Source organism: Chiloscyllium punctatum, chromosome 10 (assembly GCF_047496795.1).
Source record: "Chiloscyllium punctatum isolate Juve2018m chromosome 10, sChiPun1.3, whole genome shotgun sequence".
Lineage (NCBI taxonomy): Eukaryota > Metazoa > Chordata > Chondrichthyes > Orectolobiformes > Hemiscylliidae > Chiloscyllium > Chiloscyllium punctatum.
In genome coordinates this window covers 31,293,914-31,318,387 of record NC_092748.1, presented here as the reverse complement: position 1 = coordinate 31,318,387, position 24,474 = coordinate 31,293,914, and the positions used below count along the sequence as shown (strand labels likewise).

General features: G+C 38.7%; 1 protein-coding gene across 1 annotated transcript in view; it reads right to left on the bottom strand.

Annotated features, from left to right (window-relative positions):
• wdr12 (WD repeat domain 12) overlaps positions 1-24,474 on the bottom strand; it is a 32,927-nt gene that overhangs the window by 3,238 nt on the left and 5,215 nt on the right. Inside the window, exons 2-12 of the mRNA XM_072578777.1 lie at positions 22,975-23,069; positions 22,270-22,364; positions 21,987-22,093; positions 20,808-20,923; positions 19,316-19,470; positions 12,080-12,125; positions 11,284-11,369; positions 7,458-7,598; positions 6,461-6,566; positions 3,173-3,305; positions 1,921-1,993 (exon numbers count right to left, since the gene is read on the bottom strand). Coding sequence (XP_072434878.1) covers positions 1,921-1,993; positions 3,173-3,305; positions 6,461-6,566; positions 7,458-7,598; positions 11,284-11,369; positions 12,080-12,125; positions 19,316-19,470; positions 20,808-20,923; positions 21,987-22,093; positions 22,270-22,364; positions 22,975-23,069 — 1,153 coding nt within the window. The remainder of the gene's footprint in view (positions 1-1,920; positions 1,994-3,172; positions 3,306-6,460; positions 6,567-7,457; positions 7,599-11,283; positions 11,370-12,079; positions 12,126-19,315; positions 19,471-20,807; positions 20,924-21,986; positions 22,094-22,269; positions 22,365-22,974; positions 23,070-24,474) is intronic.

The following is a 24,474-nucleotide window of genomic DNA, read 5'->3' as shown; positions in this document are numbered from 1 at the left end:
GTGCAGTGGAGGGCTGTCTGGATGATAGAGGGAGGGACAGCGCGTTCCTCAAAATAGATGGATGTCTGGGATACTCGGGATTGGAATGTCTCCTCATTGGAGCAGATGCAGAGGAATTGGGAGAATGGGATGGAGTTTTTACAGGATATGGGTGAGAGGAAGTATAGTCCAGGTAGTTATGGGAGTCTGTGTGTTTGTCATAGACGTCAGTCTGGAGACTGTTGCCGGAGGTGGAAGTCATGGGCGAAGTCTATGAACTGCTCCAGTTCAGCCCGGATGCAGGACGCTGCACCGATGCAATCACCAATGTAACAGTGGAAGTGTCGGGGTACAGTGCCTGTTTGTTCGATATAGCCGGGAGTTTTGAAGTCATCTCAGTTTAGGGCACTGATTCTGTGCTGGCTGTTTATATAAAAAAACATATATAACTAGGAGTTCCATGGCCATCCCCTTGATTTGAAGGAAATGTTATTGAGGAGTAGGGTATTGGTGAAGGGGGACTGGATGGGTCTGTTGGCGAGGAGGAAGCGGAGGGCCTGGAGGCCATCTTTGTGGGATATGGATGTGTATAAGGACTGCACATCTATAGCGAAAAGAAAGCACTGTGGGTTGGGGAACTGGAAGTTGTTGAAGATATGGTGGGCATGATTGGTTCACAGATGTAGGTCGGAAAAGATATCCAGATCCATAGAACTGAAGTATAAATACAGCACAGAAGGAAGCCATTAAGCCTATACTGTCTGTACCAGTTGAATAAACTAGCTGTCCCTTCTACTCCTACTTTCTTATTTCTGACCCACAGCCTGTTGCCAGTTACAGCACTTCATGTGCAGTTTGAGGTTCCCTTTAAATGAACTGAGGATTTCAAATCCAAATACACACATCCTTGAGGTTAAAAAAAGTTTCCTTATGTGTTGTAAGCTGAATGGCTTCCTCCTGCTTCTAGATATTTTCTGATCAACTTGTCCAGATATTATTGCACACATCTTGAACTCAGGTCTCCTGGTTCAGAGTCTAGAACACTACCATATGATGAGCATTGTGAAGGTGAATAGCAGAGGTGGTTTCCACAGAGTGGAATGAACTGCCAGAGGAAGAGATAGATGCAGGTATCGTTACAATGGTTAAAAGACATTTGGACAGGTACATGAATAGGGAAGATTTAGGGGTATATGGAGTAATTTAGGTTGGTAAACTTGGTTGGCATGGACAAGCAAGACAGATGGATCTGTTCCATGCTGTATGACATCAGCTCTATCAAACGATTCTTCATCCACATCAATTTCAAAGCCGTCCTGAATCTCTCGAAGATTATAAAAAGAGTTACTTGCAAATTATTTACCAATCTCACGCCCATATTTTTTCTTTAACACACTAGTTAGGTTTCCATTCCACTACAATACTAAAATGGCTTAAAAAAACACACAAATAAATTGCTATAGTATTATGATTTTCAGACTAAGTGACTTATTGGAGAGAAATAATAAAGAATTGTGCACATTTTTGCACATTTGATGATCCCACAGTCATTCTTATGGTGACTGAGTGCATCAGCTAGGCAAGAAACCGAACCCATCTAAAACAAATATTTACTTTTATTCCCTGAAAACTGTCATCCTGTCAGTTTGACAGAATGCAACAATTTCTCTCTTATTGTGAAAACTTTCAAGCAATCAACAGAAAATATGGGTTTGTAACAATTGCTTTTAACACACATTGTACAAATCACACTTCCGGAAATAGGGATAACTTACCAGCACATGCAAAATAGATTGAATTTTTATTCTCATATCTAGCACCTTAAGGCAAGGTATTTTATTAAGTTAGACAGTCAAGTTTTATACTGACCCCTGATTCCCTCTCACCAGCTGTACTGCACAATAAGTGAAGAAATAACATATTAACCAACTAGATGCTTACCCCATTCTCTGTCCAGTCTACACAGAGTACTCTGTCTTCATGGGCATTCAAATCATATAGTGGAGCCTTGCAACTAAAACAGAAAAATTAGATGAAGCAATCTGTACATCTTAGTAACTAAGCAAACAGTAGGCCAAAGTGGGGATTCAAAACACTACCGATTTGACTCAGGTCAGCCTTCTTCCCTCATTTAAGTTTGGTGACTATATCAAAGTTGGTTTAAGTAAACCTGCCCCCAGTGTTTACTGAATCAGACGCTTTAACATTAATGGCTGCTAGAAGTGGTCTGCCGAGTATTCTCCCAAGAAGAAAGAATCTAAAGTGCATTGACTGCTGATTTGGAGTTTAGGAAAAATATCTTTTAACAGGAAGGATTTTTTGGATATTTCTCCTCACTTTTCTATAATAGCATCACGTTTTCAACTGTTACAGTTTGAATATTTCATTCTCTGGTCCCAAAAAGGCCTTAACTGCCCTCAAGATGTATGCTTCTAAATTCAGATCTATCTTTTGCATTAGTTCACTTATAAATCTCTAATGGTTCTCTCCTTCTCCAAACTTCTGCATCAGAATTTTCTAAAAAGAAAGCCCTGACTAATATCTCATTCTTGAAAATTCTGAACTAGTCCACATATTTTGGTTTTGCACAGACCATTTGACTGGTCAATTCTTGCTTTAGCACATTAGCATGGCACCTTTAGAACAGGATGTAGGAACAAACAATCTAACTGTTCTATACTAAAGCTATTCATTAGTCTGGAACATTGCAACCGGGATAGAGCAAGGGAGGTTGAGTGCACAGTGGATTGATATGGACTGATGGCTGTCAGGAGCTTTTATGTGGGCATTAGGGACAAGGTCAGTTCAATAGCTGAACACATGCCATCCAGGCCATACACATGAAGAATGGGGATGGAAATGCATCCAACTGGGAATAGCTAACTGGGCAAAAAACACTTTGGTAAATCATTTTTAATCGAGGCCATTCACTCATGTTCACTCAAGAAGCTTGTTGTAATCACTATAAAGGAATCAAGATGTATGATAACCTAGGCGAACTTCTGAAGACGTTTTTTTTCCTGCCACTGTAAAATAATCCTCACTTTTACAAAGCATATATAGTTTAACGTTGTTTTACTAGTGGAAGTAGTTAAAGAAATGACAGCATTTTGGTTTAGCAGTAATAACTTATGAGATTTGAATCCACTTCCTGTGGATCCCTACCTGACCACACAGTTAATTCTCAAAATACCTTCGTACATCCCAGAGCTTGACCAATTTGTCGAAAGAGCCTGAAATCAACTGATTCTCATGTGTGGGCGACCATTTGACTGCAGTTACCCAGCCTGTGTGTGAAGTTAGGGAGAGCAGCACCAGAGATCCATCTGTAGAAATAAAGAGGAGAAAGTAAATAGGTTCCATTAAACCCTTTTGGTTTATTTTGCTCAAAACTCACAAAAAACACTTTCTGTATAATCTATAGAAAATTAGTTGATATCTGTAGCTTGGAAAGAATAATATGGATTGTCTGCTGACAATCCTGGATTTATACCACAGCCTGTCTGATCTAGAAAGAGATTTCTTAATTAGGCTTTTGTTTTTGTTGTCAGTCTCCATATTCAGAGACACTATCAGAATCAGGTCTTCTGCAACCAGACAAAAAAGAAACCTAAAGACAGCAGAGTTGTCCTCGACCAATATAATTTTTGTGATGCCATTAAACTCAGAAATGGTCGAGATATTGCAAAGTTTGAAATGTACAGCATAGTGGTTGGCAACAAATCCACATTCGGTGGTAAATGAAACAAAGAACTTCTCATTGCAATTCTCTGGCAGGTCCCTGTAACTTGTTTGAGCAAACTTTCATCCTTGAGTGTAGTTTCATCCTTGGAAGGGAGGAGAAAAAAGGAATGTAGTATTTATAGGGGACCGTATAGTCAGGGAATAGATACTGTTTCCTGCCTAGTACCACTGAAAGACATCTCCTCAGGGTTGGAAACGAGGGGTGCAATTAGAAATCAACAACACAGTTAGAATCAAGAACGATGCTTTCCAGAGAGAGCTTGAAGATATAACGTTGAAATGGCAATCGTGTCTGGATTATTATCTGAATAATGTGTCAATTGGCACAACATCAAGCAGATCTGTGAAAGAGAGAGAGATTTTGAATGATGGGCCACTAGCAGCAGAAGGACCTATTCCATTGGATGGCATTAACTTAAACCAGGCTGCAACAAGACATTAAACCAACAGGGATTCAGATGAAGGGAAATTTTAAAATCCTAAGTCAAAGTAAAGGAACAGTGTAGTGATCTGAATAAATATGAGAGTGGATAGTTTATTGGGCATCAGCAAGTTAAGTTTCATTCAGAGAATAACTGCTTTAAAAAAAATCAAAGACACTTTACATGAATGGACAAAACGTTTGTAGTAGAACAGATGACTAGGTGGCACAAGGAGAATTAAATGATTTCTATTTAAGTACCATGACAGAAACAAATATTCTAGGATGCACTATATTTTAGGAAGACAAAAAGGATCCAGATGATTTCTAAGAGTCAGAAAATACTGTTGGGGTTAGTTTACAGGTCCATAACTGTAGTTACATAGATGGATAAAGCATTAAACAAGTAGTTAGTGGAGCTTGTAACAAAGACAATGTAATAATCCTGGGTAACATTGATCTTCAATTTGGGACAAACAAATTGGTATGGTTATTCTGGAAGATGAGTTTGTAGAAGCTTTTCATAGGAATTATGAAAACAGGTACACTGTAGAACGAACTAGGGTGAAAGCGATTTTAGATACAGTATAGTGTAATGAGGCAGAGGTGACAGTATAATCATCACTGGTCAATGTCTCTTTTAAATTTTCCCAATCAGAATCAAGAATCTTAAGTTACTTACTCAAAGCCAATTACACAGGTTTGAGGGAGAATTGGCTAAAAACATATGGCAACAAATTAACAGTGGAAAATATTAAAAGTTTTCAACAAAATGTAGTCCAATAAGCACTCTAGAATTTATTAGAGTCTAAGTTTTACTGCACAAAAAGAGCCCCCTCAGCCATCAAATTTCCATCTCTTCTAATTCATTTTCCAGCACTTGGCCTGGAGTCTTGTATGCAACTTTTCAAGCATTCATCTCATTAGTTCTTCAACATCTTGAGAGTCCCTGCCTATATTACCTCTTTAGGCAGTGAGTTCTAGGTACCCAAAACCTTCCACGTGTAGAGTCAAACAACACAGAAACAAGACACTCTGGTCCAATTGGTCCATGCCGACTATAATCCAAAATTAAACTATACCCCCTGCCTGCGCCTGACCCACATCCCTCTAAACATTTCTGCAGTTACCTAAATGTCTTTAAATGTTGTAACTGTAACTGTACCTGCATCTGTCACTTCCTGCGGAAGCTCATTCCACACAAGAACTTGGTTAAAAAAAAAGTTCCTCTCACCATAAAACCATGCCCCCCGTCTTGAAATCTGACTCATGCCATTCACCCTAGCCATACCCCTCATGATTTTATAAGGTCATCTCTCAACCTCCTGTGTTCCAGTGAAAAAGGTCTGAGCCTCTCCTTATAACTCAAACCCTCCATTCCCAGCAACATCCTGGTAAATCTCTTCTGAGAATCCGTTCCTATAACAGGGAGACCAGAACTGGACACAGTACACCCGAAGAGGCCTCACCAACATTCCATACAACCTCAACATAATACCCCAACTCAAAACTCCAAGCAAAATGCCTTCTTAACAAACCTACCCAAAGTTGAAATGAGTTTTCCTCAAATGTCCTCGAATCCTCCTGCTCCTTACCTTAAAACTGTGCCCTCTGGTTATTGAACCTACTACTGAGTAAAGGGGAAACAGCAGATCCAGTATATCAAGCTTTCCAAAACAGTCAATAAGGTGCATACAAAAGGTTAATAGGCAAGAAAAGGGTTCAGGAGTGCGGATAAGCATGGATAGGTGATTGTTTTAATGGACAAAAATGGAAACAGTATGTATAAACAATCAATTTTCAAGACGACAGACTGTGACTAATGGAGCATCAAAAGGATCAGTGCTGGGGCCTCATATACGTACAACAGATATTAACGACTCAGATGAATGCTGATGAAACAGAGGAAGTGAGAGTCAGAATAGAATGCGGGAAAAATAATTTGTCCACATTGGCCAAAAGAATAGAAAAGCACAAGCTTTTTATTTTAAAAAGATGTGCAACTTGTAAATGGTGATATTCAGGAAGACTCCGTATGCTTGTAAAAGGGCCACAAAAGTTAGCATGCAAATTTGGCCTTTGTTGCAAGGAGATTAGAGTATACAGAAGCACATCTGGAATATTCTTTGCAGTCTCCATTCTCAAAGAAATGATATACTGGCATTGGAGGATGTACACAGAAATCAATCCTAAAATTGCGTTATATCTACACACGATGCCACAACTTAACACACTCAATTACACTTTTCACCTTACACAAGGAACACACAACTGTCATGATCTTGTAGGAAAATGCACAAAATATTTTGAAATTACCTTTTGAACGTGGATCCCACAGCCTGATGTGTCTGTCAGTGCTACCTGATGCTAGCCTTTTGCACAATGGGGAATAAGAGATGCAATTAAACACCTTGTTCCCATTCTTTTGGAGGAGATGGTGAGAAAAAAAGACAGTTAGGAAGTAAAAAATACAAACCTGGTTTCAGAAAGCACAGAAACAATTCAAGTCACATCAAGGAAACATTTAGCTTCAAATATAAAATGTGATGAGACAGCTGTATAAATATTTACTTTTTAATCAATATGTTCAGAGAAATTATCTAGACCGGGTGCGACTTGTAGGTGGGTCTCCTAGTTCAGAAATAGGGGCATTACTGCTGCACCACAGACCCACACAAGTGTGTTTTAACTTTGATTTTTTTGTTTGTTCTTTTCAGTGTTGTTACACATCTATAAAAGTAGATGAGAGATGGACGCAGGTCTCCTGGCTCTGAGGCAGTGAGACTGTATTATGACAAATGAGATAATCTAAAACAGCTTTTGGAAGAGATTTTTTTAAAAAGCACAGAACAAAGAGGGATACATGTGAAACACCTGCCCAAAACATTAAAAGTTAAGCTATAAACACCATTCTAGATACTGACTTAAAATACAAAAAAAAGAGTGGTGTTACAAAGAGTCAATACCATGCATTATTTAGAACAAAACTTTGATACAAAAAAAAATTCACAGCAACACACATCATCATAATTCACAACAAAAGAATGGCTCTTTGGATAACAGTATAGGCAAACTTCAAATAACAAACGAAAACAGAAAGTGGAATTCTTTTTATCTGGATAGGGTGGAAATATATAACACACAATCCATCCACAGATTTTAATGTACAAGACCAGCAGCTGCAGCCCATCCAACCCAGTTATCTAGGTCCCTCACACAGTTAGTTGTGGGAATAATGAGTGTGTTTATTCCAAGGATATTTCGTGAAAATTTGATTCTAAATGTAAGCTGCTGTGCAACACTACCAACTCACCAAGGTACATTTCTGGGCTCCAGTTTCAGCATCCCAAATCTTAAGGGTATGATCCCAGGAAGCACTACAGAGTTCCTCTGTATCAGACCACAAGACTGAGGAAACCGCTTCATTATGCCCAGACAGTGTCATTATAGGGGTCTGTGGGAAAGGATAGCAAAGTTAACAGTGGTTACTCCTAATGATATCACTGGGTAACCAGTTCCACTTAAATGATCAAGTATTGAATTTTTACAAAAATGCAAACAAAAACACAAACTTCAAAAAGGATACTGCCCCATGTTCTAAGGAAATCTAAAAGGTCACTCCAGCTTGGGTCATGTTCCTAACAGTTCATTTCAATCGGAAGTGAGCTTAAAGTGCCAATTCGGCCTTTTCTCATTTACCTCAAAATAAAGAAAGTTACCAGCTGATTCATCTAGTAACTACTTTAAGTCAACACAGCTTCTGCTCTCCTGCTTTATAGAAAATCGACAGCATGCGTGCATACTGGATGCAAGAAAGCTTGTTGACAGTAAACCAAAGATGATGACTATCTTCAGTGTAAGATGAGCAAAAAATCTCCACTTTGAAAGCGTGATTAAGTATTTACTGTCAAAAAGGACACGGAAGATACAGACTGTAGGGAAATAGATGGTGACATCTTGAAAAATGTCCATATTACTGTGGAGGAAGTGCTGGATGTGTGGAAACGCATGAAAGTGGATAAATCCCCTTGACCTGATCAGATGTACCCTAGAATACTGTGGGAAGCTAGAGAAGTGATTGCTGGGCCTCTTACTAAGATATTTGTACCATCAATACTCACAAGTGAGGTGCCGGAAGACTGGAGGCTGTCTAATGTGGTGCCACTGTTTAAGAAAGATGGTAAGGACAAGTCAGGGAACTACAGACCGGTGAGCCTGACGTTGATGGTGGGCAAGTTGTTGGAGGGAAATCTGAAGGGACAGGATGTACATGTATTTGGAAAGACAAGGACTGATTAGGGACAGTCAACATGTCTCACAAACCTTATTGAGTTTTTTGAAGTAACAAAGGATTGATGAGGGCAGAGTGGTAGATGTGATCTATATGGACTTCAGTAAGGCAATCGACAAAGTTCCCCATGGGAGACTGGTTAGCAAGGTTAGATCTCATGGAATACAGGGAGAACTTGCCACTTGGACACAGAACTGGCTCAAAGGTAGAAGACAGAGTGGTGGTGGAGGGTTGTTTTTCAGATTGGAGGCCTGTGATCAGTGGAGTGCCACAGGGATCGATGCAGGGTCCACTAATTTTTGTCATTTATACAAATGATTTGGATGTGAGCATAAGAGGTACAGTTAGTAAGTTTGCAGATTACACCAAAATTGGAGGTGTAGTGGACAGCAAAGAAGGTTACCTCAGATTACAACAGGATCTTGATCAGATGGGCCAATGGGCTGAGGAGTGGCAGATGGAGTTTAATTTCGATAAATGTGAGGTGCTGCATTTTGGGAAAGCAAATCTTAGCAGGACCTAGACACTTAATGGTAAGGTCCTAGGGAGTGTTGCTGAACAAAGAGACCTTGGAGTGCACGTTCATAGCTCCTTGAAAGTGGAGTTGCAGGTGGATAGGATAGTGAAGGCGTTTGGTACGCTTTCCTCTATTGGTCAGAGTATTGCATACAAGAGTTGGGAGATTATGTTGCGGCTGTACAGGACATTAGTTCGGCCACTGTTGGAATACTGCATGCAATTCTTGTCTCTTTTCTATCAGAAAGATGTTGTGAAACTTGAAAGGGTTCAGAAACATTTACAAGGATGTTGCCAGGGTTGGAGGATTTGAGCTACAGGGAGGGGCTGAACAGGCTGGGGCTGTTTTCCCTAGAGAGTCAGAGGCTGAGCGATGACCATATGGAGGTTTATAAAATTATGAGTGGTGTGGCATGGATAGGGTAAATAGACAAAGTCTTTTCCCTGGGGTGGGGGAGCTCAGAACTAGAGGGCATAGGTTTAGGGGGAGAGGGGAAAGGTATGAAAGAGACCTAAGGGACAACCATTTCACGCAAAGGGTGGTACGTGTATGGAATGAGCTGCCAGAGGAAGTGGTGGAGGCTGGTACAATTGCAACATTTAAAAGGCATTTGGATAGGTACATGAATAGGAAGGGTTTGGAGGGATATGGGCCGGGTGCTGGCAGGTGGGACTAGATTGGATTAGGATATCTGGTCGGCATGGACGAGTTGGACCGAAGGGTCTGTTTCCATGCTGTATGTCTCTATGATTCTATGACTGTAAGATTAAAATTAGAAGTGTCAATGAATTAGAAAAAACATTGTTTCTTAATACATCAAGATGAAATGACAAGGAAGTATAAAATTAAACAAAATCTTGAAGACTTGTGTTTAAACTTAGTGCTTATCAGCGTAATATAAAGTGAGGAATTTCACCCCATGATTAAAATTAGGACAAAAACTGAAATTGGCAGGTTAAAAATCACCAACTTAATCTACTTCAATACTGGCTTTTAGTCACCTGGAACAACGTGAAAACGATTTTTTTGGGGTGCAAGTGTCACTATCTTCTGCAGATTTCTGCAGATGTAACAATATCATATGTAGTTCCAAAGTTGTCCAACTTGACCTCTGCTACAGAGGAAATCATAAAATCTCTACAGTGTGGAAGCTGGCCATTTGGCCCATCAAGTGCATGCTGACTCTTCCAACCCCTGACCATCCCAACCTGACCCTATCCCTGTAATCCTGCATTCCCCATGGCTAATCCAGATTATCTGCACATCTTTGGACTGTGGGAAGAAACCCACACAGATCTGGATACAACGTGCAAACTCCACACAATTGCCAAAGGCGGAGTCAAACTCAGATCCCTGACATTGTGAGGCAGCAGTGCTAGCCACTGTGCTGCCCACCCTATTGAATCAACCCTCAATATGCATTCACCAGCAGGCTTGATGCATCAAAAGGCCTCCTTCCGTGTTGTAACAATTCAGATTCTGTCCTCCAATTTAGGAGGCTGGAGGCAGTCATCATGCAAACACTCCACTCTTGCACAACCTCCTGATTTACATTCACATACGTTATCCTATCGCTTTAACAAACACAAATGATCTGGCCAGCTCTGTCATAATTGAAGTAAAAGTAAACAGGTCTGATTGACAATCCGTGGTCAAACTCTGTCTTCAGAGTTCTTTTACACAAAGGCTCCTTGCAAATACGTTTTCTCAGCTTCCCCCTCTGCAATTCCCCGTGTCTGCTTTCATCGGTTAATTCCTACTGGTACAACTTCCAGGTAAACTGTCATTACATGATGAGAGCCAAGAAAATTAAAACTCAACCAAATCCTTAAAAATAATTAGCGTTTCCATATACATATTTAAAAAGATTAGAATTTTTCCCAACTGCATTGCTTTTCAATCAACGATTATAGCTCATGCTATATAACCATTGAGCTGATTAACCTATGGAACTTAAGAAGTCATGCTTTGTGCAAATGGGACAGAAACTGCAACTCATTTGCTAGTGATTTCCAAATTTTAACCCTTTCATAATGAACATAAACCATTCGTTATACCATACAATTTGAAAACGTCGGAACTACTGTGAAAAATATAAGAAAATCCACTGCCAGTTGTGACAATATAAGCCTTTAAACTGCCGTGGAAACCTTGTCCAATATCTGCCAATTCCTCGTAGCAACATGGCTAAAACAAGGAACTCCAGATACAAGCCCTTACTGGAATGTTTCACCTTCCGTGTCAGACTAAATAATACTTTTAAATCCTAGATAATCTCCTTTTCCTTTCCTTCCCCATTCGAGAAGTTATAATAAGAACATAGCTGCTTACTCTTGTTAATCCTAGTTGTTCAGTCTTCTGTTTCTTTCTTGGCCTGGATTCAGACTCATCCATCATTTCTTCATCCTCATTGGGAACTAATAAAATATAAAGGTAGCTCAAAACCCTAGGCAGCTGAGAAAATAAAGGATAGCACAGTCCAGTGGCAGAATAGTAACTTATATGTGCAACTCTCCCTCATGGTAAACTCTTAACCTTAGGTGCTAAAGCAAATTAAAATAACAGAGACCAAATGAAAAAAAATCACCATGGGATTTAGGATCACAAGTCTGAGTGACACAGGCAATGATACACAATCAAATCCTTCATTAATTACCACAGGGTCCCTCAAGGTGGAAGGTAGGAAACAAAATTAGAAATAATGATGCTAATTTCTGAGATGCGCCGATCATGATGTCAGTAAACTCATTGTAGAGTGTATGAAACTGCATCTCAACATTATGGCAACATGCAAGTGGTAAATCTACATACTGCCAGAACATCTTGAGTCTAACGAATCAGATGGATGCAATTGTATTGAAATTGCACAACTGTCTGGCACTTACGGTGCCTAAAATTAATTATGGAGACAAATAATGAGATTATAAATATAAATTCCACAACAAAAACATTGAAGCAAACCTGACATTTGACCCTGGCTAATAATGGAAGCTGAGAGTTTTAAGATAAACTGTTGATGACAATTTGGAATTTGCAAGTAATCAAGGGTGAATGAACAAAATAAAATAAATGGCAGTTCAGAAGCTCGATTTTGGATATAAGATTTTGTGACAATATTTTACATTACCTGCTGACCATATCTTTATCATCTTGTCCCATGAACCACTGCAAAACTAAGCAGAAAATATGTCGGTTATACATGTAGATTTTCAAAATATCTACGTTTTCAAAATAAACATGACAAGTTCAAACATTTTCAGCTAACCATAATATTACAAGGAGGCCATTCAGCCCATAAGGAGTGTTTTTTTCCCTAAAAGAATAGTGTACGAAGAAATTTTCCATATCTTCTTTACCTCTTTTGCCAATTATTTTAAATCTACAATCTTTGGTGACCAACTAATTTCTCAGAGGAAATGGTTCCTCTATCAAAAACCCTTGTAATACAAATACCTCTTTCAAATTTCCTCTCAAGTTTCTCTACTCCAAAGAAATAATCCCAGCTTCTTCAACTCTCCAGATAACTGAATTCCTTCGTCTTTGGTTATCATTGCAATAAGCCTTCATTCCATTATCTCCAGGGTTCTGAACATCAACTCGGAACGTTTCAGGGAACATCTCTGGGATATATGCATCCAACAATCCCACGGCCCTGTGCCTGACCACTTCAAGTCCACCAAGGACTTCCAAGTCCTGGGCTGCCTCCCCCGCCAAATCAAAAGTACCCGACGACTGGAGAAAGAACGCCTTGAGAACATCCAACCACACTGCATCAACGCCGATTTCACTAGTTCCCAAATTTCCCCTCCCTTCACCGCATCCCAGATACAATCCTCCAACTTGGCACTGCCCTCTTGAATTGGCCAACCTGTCCATCTTCCTTCCCACCTATCCGCTCCACCCTTACCATCGACCTATCACAGTTACCCCCCATCCTACATCCACTTATCGCCTTCCCACAATTCCACCCCCACCCTATTTATCTCTCACACCCATCTTATTTATCCCTTAGCCCCTTTTCCTCACCGCCACACCTCCCCCCCCCCCCCCCCCCCCAACCAAACACACACACTCCTGATGAAGGGCTTATGCCCAAAACATCGACTCTCCTGCTCCTCAAATGCTGTCTGAAGTGCTGTGCTTTTCCAGTACTACACTTATTGACTCTTCCTAAATGTGCTGCCCAAAATGGCCAACAATACTCCAGCTGAGGTATAAACAGTGATTTATACAGAAATAAAATCAATAACTGCAGATGCTGTAAATCTGAAACAAAAACAGAAATTGCCAGAGAAACTTGAGCAGTGACCCAAAACATGGAGATTGCTTTCCTTTCACAGATGCTGCTCGATCTGCTGCCTTTCTCCAGCAATTTCTGTTTTTGTTTCAGATTTATGGAACTGATGAAATATCACTGCCAATGACCAACACTAACCTGATTCTGTGGAAAAATGTGTGAAATAAATCAGTAGGCCATAAGGCTTTCAAATCTTCTGAGACATTCATTATGACTGACAATCTTGATTGAATGTCAACTTTTGAAAAAAATCGTGATTTATATTCTGCATTTTTATTCTTGCTAAGAGGATAATTCTCCCTTTCCCCTTTAGTCTTGTATCATCAGCAAGCTTGAACATATAATGCTTCCTCCACGTCACTAATGTTAGACTGTAAATAGCTATGGTCTAAGTACTGATCCTTGTGGCACTCCCCTATTTAGACCTGCCAACTTGAAAATTAACTGTTTATTACTTTCAGTCTATTAAAAAAAAGTTAATTTCCCCCCCCCTTACAAGTCCCAATTTTGTAAAAAAACACATTTTAAAAAAATTACTTTCTGACAAGTTGTCCCAAGAGGAAAAAATTAGAAACTTCTGTTTAATGTAGATCTTACTGATTAACATGTCTGTACAGAGTGAATTTAAAAATAAATTATTTGGAAGCTAAAATCTCAGCTCCCAGCAAGCAAACTAACTTACACTAAGTTAATTACAATGATCACAGAAGTGAGTTTACCCAATGAGGAGTGAGCATGCATCCAGGAATATCTCAGGTGTGAAGGTATGAATTTTGTTTGGTTAACTTTTGAGAATGGGCTGAATTAAAAAGATTGCAAGCAGTTTGCAAACCTGCTACAGATTGGACAATGACATTTCAGTTCTCCCCAAACTGTTGATCATGTATATCTATGATAGTAATTTTAGTTTTGGCATTACGGTTACAGGGTTTTCCATCTAGACTGTGCTTAATACTGACACCAGAAGGCAACTGATACTTGGTGAGGTGAGTAGCAACTGATAAATAGGTTGTAAATAGTACAAAGGCTAATACTCAGCTTTACTTGACGAGGATCCAGATTTCTAAGGCCTCTATTTCAAATCTCTCAGAAGAGTTGCAGTCATATTATCATGAAACAAATGCATAAATGTAATCAGATTTCTTGGACATCTAAATCTCTGAAGCAGAATCCATAGAGCCTCATGATTTATTGATCCAAACAACTTTGTTCAAATTAATAAATGCAATGCAATAAAATCTGGATGATCTAGCATGTAAATCTGAGAGTATTAGCTTGCAGGTACAGCAACTAATTAAAGCAGTTAATGGAACGCTAGCCTTTATTATGAGAGGAACAGAACATAAACAGGTGTCATTATTCAGTTAAATGGGGCAATAGTTTTTGAAGTAAACTAAAATAAAGTATGTGAAATACTGCTCGATATGTAGCAGGAAAATTATTTTAATAAACAGTGTTTCCACAAAAATATAAGAAATGAATTCTGATAAGTTATTTTACATTCAGCACTGAACCTCCATAATTCTCACTGTGGGGTTACACAAGTCATGCTAGGCAAAGGGTTTGGGAAGTTGGAGATAGTGAAGACTGCAAATGCCGGAGAGTCAGAGTGGATAAAGAGTGGAGCTGGAAGAAATCCAGCAGGTCAAGCGGCCCAGACCATCAGGAAGTCGACATTTCAGGTCATAACCTTTCATCTGGTTTGGGAAGCACTGGCTTGTAAGCTGTAAGAAAGAGCTGGAAGCTCAGAACAGAAGACAGTGGACTAGAACTTGAAGGCAAAGCTCCAGTCAAACTCTCCTTTGGGAATTCAAACTGCCCAGGATACCTGAGCACTGAGAAGTCAGAGCTTTTATACAAGTCATCACTCTGCTCAAATTGGACAGGTATTCACTTCTTACCAGGTTTGGAGTTTTGGCTGAATTATTAGGACATGACATGACATTAAATTCTATTTAAAAACTGAACCTCCTACCACATTGGCTGTATTCGAATATGACTTGATTGACTGGATAGTGATAACATGGAAAGGTACGTGAATTAATTCATATTATCTTTCAAAGATTTGCAAATAAGCAATAGAGGATTCAACAGACATGGGAGACGTAAAGTTGGGTTTCATTATCGCATAGATGCAGATGAGGAAGAGAAGTTACACCTGGAGGTGACAGTACAGGACATGAAGCAATGGAAATTCTAAGAACATCAGGTCAATCTGAAGGGCACCAGCAGTAGAAAAGTATGGTGTGATCAATGTTGGAAAAAGGGATGGATTAATTAACAAGGTAATTACCAACTATTTGAAGGGGAAAGCCTAGAATGGTTACAGAAGGAAGCCACTGTTTCTACAATGGCTCTTACTCTAACTCAGCATTTCCACCTATCCTTCTTATCTAATTCCCTTTTAAAAAGCATAACTGAATTTGCTTTTACCAGACAATGCATTTCAACTCCTAAAACTGATCACATACCGCATTTCCTTAAAACTGTTCTCTCAGGTTCTCAATCCTCCCACCAATGGAAAGAGATATCTTCCATTTGCTCTCACAAGCCAACTAATGATTTTGAACACCACTATCAAATCTTCATTCAACCTTCCTTTAGGTGAAGACAAAAATCCCAGCTTCTCCAAACTATCCACTTGACTGAAATCCATCATCTCTGAAACAACACTCAACCTTTTCTTCACCTTCTTGGTTATGCTTTCACATCCTTTTTTAAATTGTGGCGCCAAGAATTAAGCTTAACTAGGATATTACAAACATTAATCCCCAACAGGCCCTTTGGTCCAACAAGTCCACACCGACCCACCGAAGCGCAACCCACCCAGACCTATTCCCTGACATTTACCCCTTCACCTAACACTAGGGGCAATTAAGCATGGCCAATCCACCCAACCTGCACATTTTTGGATTGTGGGAGGAAACCAGAGCACCCGGAGGAAACCCATGCAGTCACGGGGAGAATGTGCAAACTCCACAGAGAGTTGCCTGAGGTGAGAAATGAACCTGGGTCTCTGGCGCTGTGAGGCAGCAGTGCTAACCACTGTCCCACCGTGCTGCCCACGCAACCATTCTCAAATATCTCTGTGCAAATCTATTATACCAAGACCAAGTCCCCTGTTCTTTCATTCTCTTTAGATTTTATTGCCTCTCCTCCCTCACAAAATGTATCATTTCATACTTCTCATGAAGTCAATCACTAACTCACAACTTAGAATACTTATAAGTTATTTACAATTTTTTTAAAAAATAATTGTGCCCTATACACCCAAGCCTAAATCTTTAACAGACATATCAAGAAAAGCAAGGGACCTAAGTATTGTCACAGCATGTGAACTGTTTCAGTTCTTGTTACCCAAGCACCTCTGAACCACACCCAGATCACACAGATTCAAGAATAAACAAAAGAATATCTTGTCTGTCTACATCAGCAAGGTGTGCTGTCTGGAATGTGAGGATAGGGGATGGCAGCTCAAGATCAGTTATACAGAAAGGACTGATAACCATGAGTTGTCCATCTACCAGATGGTAGACCCTCAAGAGCTACTGGATGCCAGGCCCAGAGACTGGGTAAAAGCCTATCAAGCTGGTTAAAACCAAGGCAAAGTTTGACAAGCTCAACAAAAGGTATAAGCAGATATGTAATATAAACCTTTTCATGACTTTGTCTAATTATCTGATGTAAAAATGTTGTAAAAATTGTGAATCTTACAACATGCGCTCCTCGCATCTTTTAATGGTACCAAGTTGTCAATTTACGTACATTAGGGCTGCTTTATGGGGAGAAGTACTTCAGCACTTTTAATCTATAAAAGATGTTTAAGTGCTAATATATATTGGATACAGAAATAAATTTCATTTCTATATTAAAGTATTTCCTTGGAACTTGTTTGAAAATGGTTAAAGATCTGACAATAGACTGCTTTTGTTTAACACTATTAACTGTTGGCATCAATGCTTTACAATCAAAATCGCTATTCCCACTAAACAAACCTCACCGGTGTACAAATTTCTTCCTCTTCTTTTTTCCCCAGCTCTGACTGTATGTAATAATCAATCATCTATGTAATTAGCTGTACTATTACCATGGTATAGCTTGTAACAATTTACAAAAAAAGTGTTTGGTCTCAGTTTTCTTGTATTCTTTAATTGTGTTTATTATAGTGACTGTTAGTATGTCCATCTTTTCAAGATTAAATCCATGTTGCCATTGGCAAATTTTCATTACTTGTTAAACTGAGTTGATTGCCCTGTACCAGATATTTTAACAAAAATAAAGAAAATGGAAACAGAAGGAAGTCATAATACCACTTGAGACTGTTCCCTCATTTAAAAAAAATCACATCTGATCTCTGTCTTATCTTCACATTTCCACCTATTCCTCTACTTTCTAAAGGCCCACCCTTCTCTCTCTTCAGGTACCATGTCCTGAAAGCGAGTTGGCAACATGAATTTCTGTGTTTGTCCAATCTTCATCTGCAAGGCGCTGCAATGGTTTTATTGCCTTCTGCAGATGGCTGATGAAGAGCCATTGATCTACGTTGGAAGGATCTACAATCTTACACTCAATCTATCTGGCTATCAAGTGCTAGAGTGGAACTCAAATTTGAAGCTTCTAGCTAAAGGCAGGGATCTCACTGCATCATAGGACCTCTTACGATCAAATTCAAGTCTTGAAAATAAGCGAAGACAAAGTATCCACAGTGCTCTGGGTATTATCAGTATTTCACAATGATGAAATTTCTCATTTCAGTCTTAAGGATCTAAAGAGTGTAAATAATAATAAATGATTTTCAGTGGTTTAAAAGTGTGCTAACAAGAGATTATAGATTTAAGATAACTGGTAAAAGAAACAGATACGACATTTAAAAAAATGACTCACACAATAAGTGGAGAGGATTTTTAATGCACTACCTTGATAAACTGATCGATGCATACTCAAAAGGAAGTTGGATAAATAGATAATAAAACATAATTACCGGGAGATAAGAACAAAAGTGGTGAGTGAGGAAGATGGATTGTTTTCAGGAAGAGCAGACATGAAAAGGCCATGCAGGTCCCCTCTGTGCTGAACTATCCCGATTATCAAGGGTTACAGACTGGTGAAGGAGTAGGAGTAAGGACATACTGTCATCATCACAGAATTAACAATCACACAACACCAGGTTATAGTCCAACAGGTTTATATGGAAGGATTAGCTTTCAGTGTGCTGCTCCTTCATCAGGTGGCTGTCTGATGAAGGAGCAGTTCTCCAAAAGCTAGTGCTTCCACATAAACCTGGACTATAACCTGGTGCTGTGTGATTTATAACTTTGTACACCCCAGTCTAACACCGGCATGTCCAAACCATTGTCACAGAAGGCATCATTTTTGACTTTTTTAAAAAAAAGCTGTTTCAGGACTGCAAACTCCTTGGAACGATTCAAGTAAGGTAGAAAAGACAGATGAGTGTTTGGGAAGTGATAATGTGTTCTCTACTACTACCTATTAAAGCACTTTTGATAATGCTAAGTCAGATATACAGTGATAGTTATCCAGTTAGCATAATCAAATTACTGCACAGTAATGGTGGCCCAAGGATGATCTCGTCCTTTAGTAGTCAGGAATTATATAATATTGCAATTCCAATTATATTATTCATCAATGAACATTCACAGGAAATTCCCTTGTTTTAACTTAAATATAGAAAACTGATGCTTTACTTGTTCATCAGAGTATGATTACTTTTTCCAATTATGCTTCTGCTTTTTTGTTGGTGATATTGTGCTCGTTATGGGAAGGATTTTAGTAGTGGTGCACCTAATATCCAGTCACAGGAGCAAGCACTCACCACAGCAGGAACAGCTAAATTTCTTTTCTCCTATATGTCAGATTTGCAGCTTCAAAATTTACAATGTACACATCCTTTTCTGACTTATTTGCTGCTTCCTATCTGCTGGGTTTTGATGGTAACTGAGTAGAATTATATAAACTACTGTCAGATAAAAATGCTGCTCACAAATTGAGATAAAGTACTAAAGTCATTTATGCAAACAACTAAGATCTCACAATTATGGAACTCACTTTAGTTTTCGTATTGTCCACAGCAATTGACTCTACACTTGCAGCATGTCCTCGACAGGAGTGTAACGCTCTGACTTTATTCTTTTCTGAGTTCCATTCCCACAAGATAATAGTCTGGTCTTGAGAGGCACTAAGCAGCAAGTTGCAGGGAACAACTAATAAAAAAAACAGAATTTAGTTAAGCCAGACATTACATTTATTGACCAAATACACTGATTATGAAAGCACAAACATATTTTATCAAGGCTTGAGTGAACATGAAGGTAAAACTAAGCAACGAGAGAAAGAATATTACTGTGCCTAAAAATAATGTAATTCAACTAAATTATCAGCCACACACTAATGTGGAGAGGAAATAGATAATTTATATTTTTTCCTAACCTCAGAATGCTTTGCTTTAACTGTATTTTAAATTACATTCAAACTTAAACAATTAAAACAAAGATTCCTGTTGATCTTTTTTACTCTAACATGACCATTTCTTGATATACAGTTATGTGCTTCATAATTGCTTATTTATGGTCTTCAACAAAGCTCGCTGCTGACCTCAAAGGAAGTTAAAACTTTAATCATTAACTGCCATTAAGCAAGCTAAATAATCGATTAATATGAAGCATACTCACAGACGACAAATCAGAAAGTAATAAGTACATTCTATCATTCCTGTTTTATAACTTTACAGGAATTTAAAAATAAAGATTGATACATTAATGGAGATTATGTTGAAACCTGAAATATCAATTTAAAATTGGAAAAAGGTATGGAATTTTTATCACTGAATTGAGAAATGTTACTTTGAACAAATACAAAATTAGTTTAAATACAAGTCATTATTCCATGTAATTACTTAGCGTGCTGTGAAGTAGAGTTACATATGACTTAACAAGACGTAACTTTGTGTTTATTCAACAAAAATAGCAGAATTAAAATTAAAGATCACATCAATTCAATGGTTTCTAACCAATTTCCTTTCACAACACACCAAGTACAGCCAGGAATCACTGACAGCAACTTCTGAATTCACACATTTAATCTCAAGTGGATGCAGAGATTGTTGTCAATTTTACAAGGCAGTTAAAGTAGCTATTTTAGTATAATTATAAGCACAAATCAAATTCCAATACAAAGGTGATAATACATTTGATAAATTATATCAAATATCACCCAAGATTATGCATGAATGACAGATAAATACAATCAAGTGTTTAACTGCAAGATTATAGTCTGTTAAACAAAAAAAAATTGCCAAATCAGGCAGAATTGACAAAATGATCATTAGCCAACAACCTGTAGTCCAGTCAAACAAAAACACCTTTTCATCTGCGTCTCAATATTCATTACTGCCACACAAGACTCTCAGCACACAAACATAAGACTGCAGAATTTCAGAAAATACAGTAAACTTCACAAGTTGCAGATCTGGAATCCTTAAAAATACACCTTGTGGCCAAAGTGTGGCTGTGGCTATTTTGACTGAGGTCTAAGCACTCACCTTTCTTGATCCATGCTACATCTTTGACTACTTCTGTGTGTCCAGGAAGGGCCACGAGTGGTTGACCATCTAAGGTCCAAATGTGAGCAACTTTATCATATGATCCTGTGAGAATCCTAAAAAGTATAAAATAAACATCAATTTTTGAGTGTTACTATATAACTCAAAACTGAACAGAGCTGATGAAAGAAGCTAAGAACAGTAAACTATTTAGCCCCAAGTCTGCTCCGCTATTCTATATGATCAAGGCTGATACTCTATCTCAGTGCCATATTTGTGTTTTCTCCCCATACTCCTTAACGCCTTTAAAATTTCTCTCTTTCTTGAACATATTCTGTGACTTGGCCCCCATAGACTTTGACAGTATTCTAAAGGACACTATTTTCAAGCAGGTGTGCCTGACAAATGTATAACAGTAAAGTACTGCAGATTCTGACATCTGAAATAAAACAGAAAATGTTGAAAATGCCCAGATCTGACAGTATCTATGGAAAGAGAAAAAGAGTTAATATCTCAGCTTCTCTCTCCACACATGCTGTCAAACCTGCCAGTATTTACAACATTTTCTGTTTTTTTCTGGCCTGATAAATGCAGTGGCCTGTAAGCATATAATGAAATATTGAATAGTGTTGACATGCATCATGGCATTATAGTTGGTCATGCTAAAAACAAACAAAACAGGTTACGCCCCTCATCTCAAACACTCACATACATGGCATCCTTTTAAGGAACAGAGTCTAGGAGTTTCTAGAATGCAGCAATGGAAAAAGGGGCAAGCAAAAGGTGGGGAATCATTAACAAAGGACATTATTTCAATTCTGGATAACTTCCAACCAATAGGATTTAAACTAAATGGTACAGTCTTCTGGTACTATTATAAAAGGTGAGTTTCTCTATTGTAGCTGATTCATAAGTCTATTGTCTTAGGACTGATGAATCAATTATATCAAAGACCATTGTTCGAACCACACTGAACCTCAGTAGAAACATTAAAAGGTTTGAAAAATAGAATGACTATTAACCAAGCTGTTCCACAAAGTTTTAAACCCCGGTGACAAATGAGCAATCATGGGATCTCAACGTTTACAACAATGCTATTTAAATATTCAGCAGCACATTTCCCAGCCCAAGTTTCAATTTTCAAGGGTCTTAATGTAAAATGATCAATACTCTTCTTACCATTCTCCCTGTGCCTCTACTGCACTGACCCAATCATCATGAAACAAGCACTCTTCTGGTTGAGGGGCATTGTACCGTTCTATATATTCAATCTCAACCACTTCTTCCTAATGTGGGACAAAACAAAAACATCAACGGTTTTCTTCAAATTGGACACTAACCAACTACAGTTTTTCTGCTTTTTTCATTAAAAAAACCTCACTCGTGAACTTAAAACAACATTGTATTCTCCCAGCCCAAGAGATTGTGTGTGATGCTTACATTTCCAACAAAGGTGGCTTACCGTTGAAATGTTTTCCAGTTCCATATGTTTACCCAGTGCCAGTCGTAAAAACTGGCCCTTAATGAGGAAGTCAAAGTCTGCATGTTTGTGATTAGCTACAAGAACAAAAAAGAACATGTCAATCTCTCAATCATTTCGCTGTATAGAGCACACTAAAAAAGACATAGACTGTGCACCCTCCTCCCCTAGCCTAAATAAATCACGGAACATTCAGATTACTGCTCATAAATTACATTTGCTTCCTAGCTCTGAAACTGGGGTCAAGCACACTGTATTGATGCTTGAGGACTGAAGACCAGACACAATGTGATGGAAATATGAACAGTTTCTACATACTGCTCTTGAAAAATCAGCAAATCAGTTAGTTCTGATGATGCAAAATACAGCATCAAGTTTCCTGCACACAGTGCTAACATTAGAGACTAGCTACTGAATCAATGTCAATCTTTCAGGTTTCAGCACTGCAGAGACTGCCATTATACCGATAGGGCTGTGGACCCAGGTCCAAGAATTTCATCATGAGAATCCATAAATGACAGACTTGGGTTAGGCTTGAACCTGTAAAGAACCGAGCTCCAAAAGATTTATTTCATGAAACAGAAAGATTTTGTATCACAACCCGGCTGATTGCAACAAGTACCAGTTGGCAAATATCCACTGGATCAACTGTCTGGTAGTCTCAAACTCACAATGGCATTAACTCACCATGTTTTGCTTCTAGTAGTTTATTGATGACTTTACTGAGGTCATTAACTTCGGCTGCAGCAGGAACAGAGAATGATGTATCATCTACTTCATACCTATATATAGAAATACATTTTTTGATATTATAAAGACAACTTGTTTCAATATTATTGAAAGCTTTGTGTTATTTCATGCCCCAGTATCACATACAAACCGCAGCCAAGACAAAATGTCTGTTTGTAAACATGTCTTTTATGAATCAGAAACTAGAAGCAGAAGGAATACGTCATTGTCTACGTTGCCTTCCTCTTTCTCCATAAGAAGCCATTTTACAGAATATTAAACAGCACAGTACAGGAGGCCATTTGGTCTACACTGACAATTGCAAACAGCATCCACTTTGATACATTCCTCTGACTCTACAATCAAAACCTTGGATCCTTTTCACTCCATTGAACTTAAAAGACACACTCTAGCATCAATGCAAAATGATATCTTTGGTTACAGTCAGTAGTGACTTTTAAACAGTCTAAAACCAAATATTTGGCTTTCAATTTTAGCCTTAAGAATCATTTCAGTCATGTAAGTGAGACCAGTTGAATGTATGGCTAAAGAGCTGGGGTAGGGAGTGGAGTGAGCGTTCTTCATCTATGTGGATCATTCATATCTCTCTCGAGGTAGAAGGACCTCTATGAGGAGGACAGGTTGCACCCAAACTGGACATCAGCTGAACATCAATATTCTTGCAGAGAGGTTTGCTGTTGTCACTTGGGAGAGATTAAACTATTGCGGCGGGAGGGTTGGGAACCTGAGCAATAGGTCAGCATGTGCACTGACCCTTCTTCAGAACAGGATCAAGCAGAACATTAGGGAAATAGAGGAAACAGATATGTAAGCAGATCATGGAAAGATTTAAGAACAGGGTTACTATAGTGGGTGATTTTAAATTTGTCAATATTCACTGGGACTACCTTAGTACCAGGAGCTGAGATAAGCAGAATGTGTTAGATATATCCAGGAGGCTTTCTTGTAACAATACACAGACAGTTCGACTAGGGAAGAGGCCATACTAGACCTTGTATTGGGAAATCAGTCTGCCCAGGTGATTGAAGTTTCGATGGTTAAGTATTTTGAGAATAGTGATCATAATTATGTAAGTTTTAAGACTGTTAAGATATGAAACTGGTCCTCGGGGAAAGTGTCTGGAATGTGCCTGGGTAGGTGGTAGAAGCAGATATGATAGCAACATTTAAGAGACATTTAGAGAGAGGCACGAACAGACAGTAAATACGCAGATGAACCATAAGCAGGCAGATGGGTTTAGTTTAGAATGGATGGCAGAGACATGATGGGCTAAAAGGCCCATTTCTGTGCAGTACTGTTCTATGTTCTATATTTGAAATTCTAATGAACATCTGATATATTCAGAGTCATAAAGGTGTACAGCATGGAAACAGACCCTTCGGTCCAACCCCTCCATGCCGACCAGATATCCAAACTCAATCTACTCCCACCTGCCAG